This window comes from Tarenaya hassleriana, unplaced genomic scaffold (genome assembly GCF_000463585.1).
Source record: "Tarenaya hassleriana unplaced genomic scaffold, ASM46358v1 Cleome30, whole genome shotgun sequence".
Classification (NCBI taxonomy): Eukaryota; Viridiplantae; Streptophyta; class Magnoliopsida; order Brassicales; family Cleomaceae; genus Tarenaya; species Tarenaya hassleriana.
This window is the reverse complement of record NW_010966178.1, coordinates 416,838-420,623: the sequence shown is the minus strand read 5'-3', so window position 1 is coordinate 420,623 and position 3,786 is coordinate 416,838. Positions and strand designations below refer to the sequence as shown.

The following is a 3,786-nucleotide window of genomic DNA, read 5'->3' as shown; positions in this document are numbered from 1 at the left end:
GAACCAAAAAGAAGTTCACGACTTGAACTAGAGGTCGAAACAGTGTTTGCCAACCACCAAAATGACAAAAAAGAGATATCTAACGTACTTGTTAGATCTCATAACTTGCTTCTTCTAGGGACAGGTCCCATCTCTTTGGCCTTAGCCCTAAGAATCTGCTTCTGTATTTTGCCGGTGGCCGTCTTCGGCAGCGGACCGAACACCACCGACTTCGGCACCCAATAAGCCGGCAGCTTCTCCCGACAGAACCTCATTATGTCTTCCCCCAACCTTTTCTCGTCCTCCTTCTCGTAACCACTCTTCACCGTCACGAACGCACAGGGCGACTCCTGCCACTGCTCGTCCGGTCGTGCCACCACCGATGCCTCCAGCACAGCCGGGTGATTGTACAATACGTTCTCCACCTCCACGCTGCTTATGTTCTCGCCTCCCGATATTATTATGTCCTTGGACCGACCCCTGATCTCGATATAGCTGTCCGGATGTTTCACAGCGAGATCGCCCGAGTGGAACCACCCTCCTGCGAATGTCTCTTCATTCGCTTTCGGGTTTTTCAGATACCCTTTCATCACCACGTTTCCCCTGAAAACGATCTCCCCGATAGTTTTACCATCAGCAGGGACGGGTTTACCAGTGTGGCAGTCGATGACATCGACCTTCTCAAGGCCGACACATCGAACACCCTGTCGTGCCTTAAGTCGTGCTTGTGTCTCGGACGGGAGGGAATCCCACTCTGGCTTCCAGGCACATATGGTGGAGGGGCCATAGGACTCGGAGAGGCCGTAGGTGTGGGCCACCCGGAAGCCCTTCTGGTTCATGGCGAAGAGGACAGATGGTGAAGGGGTGGAACCGGCGGTCATGACGTGGACAGTGTGAGGGAGAGGGAGAATGGTGTCCTCTGGTGGGGCGTTAACAATGGTGTTGAGAACCACAGGTGCAGCACAGAAATGGGTGACCTTGTATTTGGCTATGGCCGAATAAACACCCTTTGCCGTCACCTGAACCACAATTTGTTCTCTGTTACAGGGAAACAGTATGCATATGTGCAATTGGATATGGAAAAGAACTAAGAAGTAAGTACCTGACGGAGACATATGCTTGTTCCACAGAGAGCTGCGAGGGACCAAGTGAAGCACCAACCATTGCAATGAAACATAGGAAGTGTCCACAAATACACGGCACCTTCCCCCATGCCCCAAATGATAGGACTGCTCAGAGCCATCAGATACGCTCCACGATGGTGAAGCACAACTCCCTTCGGGCTAGCGGTTGTTCCAGAGGTGTAACCCAGAGCAATGCTCTGCCACTCGTCTGCAGGCGGCTTCCACTCATACTCGGGGTTACCACTTTCGAGAAAATTCTCGTACTCCATGGCCCCTTTTGCCAGAGCACGGTGGAGAGACTCGGAACCACAGATCTCGTCTGCCATGACTATCAGGAGAGGAGGCTTGAACCCTGGTCCTGCTTTCTCCTCCATGAGTTTCAGAGCTTCCTCTGCCAGAGTGAAGAACTCTTGATCAACCATCACGACTGCAGCTTGCGAGTGGCCTAGAAGAAACGCGATCGTTGGGGCATTCAGACGAATGTTGACACAGTTCAGCACGGCTCCGGACATAGGTACTCCGAAATGAGCTTCGTACATCGCAGGGGTGTTCGGAGCGATTATGGCCACCTGAAAAATGAGAAATACCGTTGTTTACAAAAGATTCATAACATGTACTGTACAGAACTAGCAGACAGATCCATGCACGTAAACATCACAATCTGATGTAATCTTCAATCCGAGCTTCAAAATGATTTTTGTTATCGGGTATCGATTCTTGATACACCTGCATACAGCTCTAGATGAACATGATTCATGTGACAGCAATCAAGCTGATTATCTCAAAAACCTTTCAATTCATTCATCGAGGATTGCCCAAAAGGCTTGGACTTTTTTAATAAGGGAAAAGGATTGGGGAATTTTGCTAAAAGATGTACACTCCATCGTTTTCAAAGCCTATTCAATTCAACCCAGGTGTACTTGTATTTGTAATTTCGAATCAAATCTGTTTCCAACGGGTTTTACATCAAAATGGCTAAATTTCTAGTTTCTTTCGCAAGGGTTTCTCTCAAATTTCCTTTTTCTTCACAATTTCTCTCCCGGTCGGTAAAACGATATTTACTGAAGAAAAAGGAGAGAATTAATTCAGGAGACAAGTAAAATATTAACAGATATAATTAAATTAGTAAAAAAAGGCGTCGTCAATAATTATGGAGCACCATCATTTTCTTTCAAAAACACACACACACACACACACACACACACACACACACACACACGCGCGCGCGCTCACAACCACACACACACACACACACACACACACACACACACACACACACACACGCGCGCGCGCTCTTAACTACCATGGAGAGATCATCACCGAAAACGACGTCGGATCAAAGTAAACCCCTCAGAACACTCAAAAACACGATTATTCAAAAATAGAGAGAGAGAGAGAGCGCGAAGGCGAAGATCACCGTGGAACCGGGGCCGATGGACCGATCGGCGAGAGCGGAGGCGAGTCGGCGACACCGATCGTAGGTCTGACGCCAGGTGTACTCTATGGATCCGTGAATCAGCGATTTCCTCGCCGGATGAACCGTCGCCGCCCTCTCCAGGAACCACAGCGGCGTCAACGCCGTGTAGTTCGCCGGAATCTTCGGCAACTCGTCGATGTCTCGCCACGTCATCGCTCCGCCGCCCTATCTCAACCTCTAACTTCTCTCTCTAGACGACTCTCCTCCTCTCGAGCACAGTAACGCAATGTAGGAGAGAGGGAGGGAGCGTGTGGAAATGGGGGTTTATAAGGGACCGAGATCGAAACATGACTGCCACGTGGCGTTTAATTATGCACCGGTCGGGCGACAAACCGGTGAAAATGAGTTGAACCATAATATTGTGAGCGGAACAAATTTCTATGGATAGAATATTTCCTCATTTCATCCCATAAAAAAAATAAAATTTTGGAACTGGAAAATAAGAGGGCCTCTGTTTGTTGATATAATAGATAAAATGGTTCCCTTCCAAAATATTTAAATATTTTGTGGTGAACATTAAATATATTTAAATATTTATAATTTAATTAGTGTAATGAATGATAATACCCATCAGTAGGTGATAAAAACGTCGTATTTGGCCTTAATGTTAATCCAACTCATTAACTTATAAATTCCATATTTATATGTAACCTTCCAGATACGGAAAGAAAAATCGACATTGTAACATACAATTATGTACTCCGTGACCATTCCTGTAGTGAGATACGATGTTGTTCATTCATATCGTCGTTGTGGAATCCATATATATAGATAGGGAATCGGGCTAGCCCGATCCGATCTGATCCGAGTCCGCGCTTGATTCGAAGATTTCGGGTTCGGATTCGGACCGATCCGATTTTTTTCGAGTCTATATCACCAAGTCTGAAGCCGGTCCTATAGATCTCGGATTTGAATCAGTTCGAGACGGGTCGACCCGCACGATTTTCTTTGTTAATATTTTTTTAAAAGATTTTCTTTAAAAAAAATTCGAGCTTTTTTGGGCCGGCCCGAATCTAATCCGAAACCCGAATTGAACCCGATCCAAAAGTCCGAAAATTTTCGGACTTTAATATCTCGACTCGAAACCTGTTATTTTTCGAATTGGGCCGGGTCGGACTTCGGGCCTCGGGCCACAATTGACAGCTCTATATATATATATATATATATATATATATATATATATATATAAAAAAAATGTTGGAGAAA

At 46.2% G+C, this 3,786-nt stretch overlaps 1 protein-coding gene across 2 annotated transcripts in view; it reads right to left on the bottom strand.

Annotated features, from left to right (window-relative positions):
• Nucleotides 1-3,786, bottom strand: part of LOC104820274 (acetate/butyrate--CoA ligase AAE7, peroxisomal-like) — a 7,141-nt gene continuing 3,355 nt past the window's right edge. The window contains exons 1-3 of one of the 2 annotated variants that reach the window (XM_010550656.2): nt 2,521-2,830; nt 1,082-1,672; nt 1-998 (exon numbers count right to left, since the gene is read on the bottom strand). In XM_010550656.2, the coding sequence (XP_010548958.1) occupies nt 99-998; nt 1,082-1,672; nt 2,521-2,733 (1,704 nt within the window). In that variant the 5' untranslated portion in view covers nt 2,734-2,830 and the 3' untranslated portion in view covers nt 1-98. Of the gene's footprint in view, nt 999-1,081; nt 1,673-2,520; nt 2,831-3,786 lie in introns of those variants that run through there. The other variant, XM_010550657.2, reaches the window with a different exon arrangement.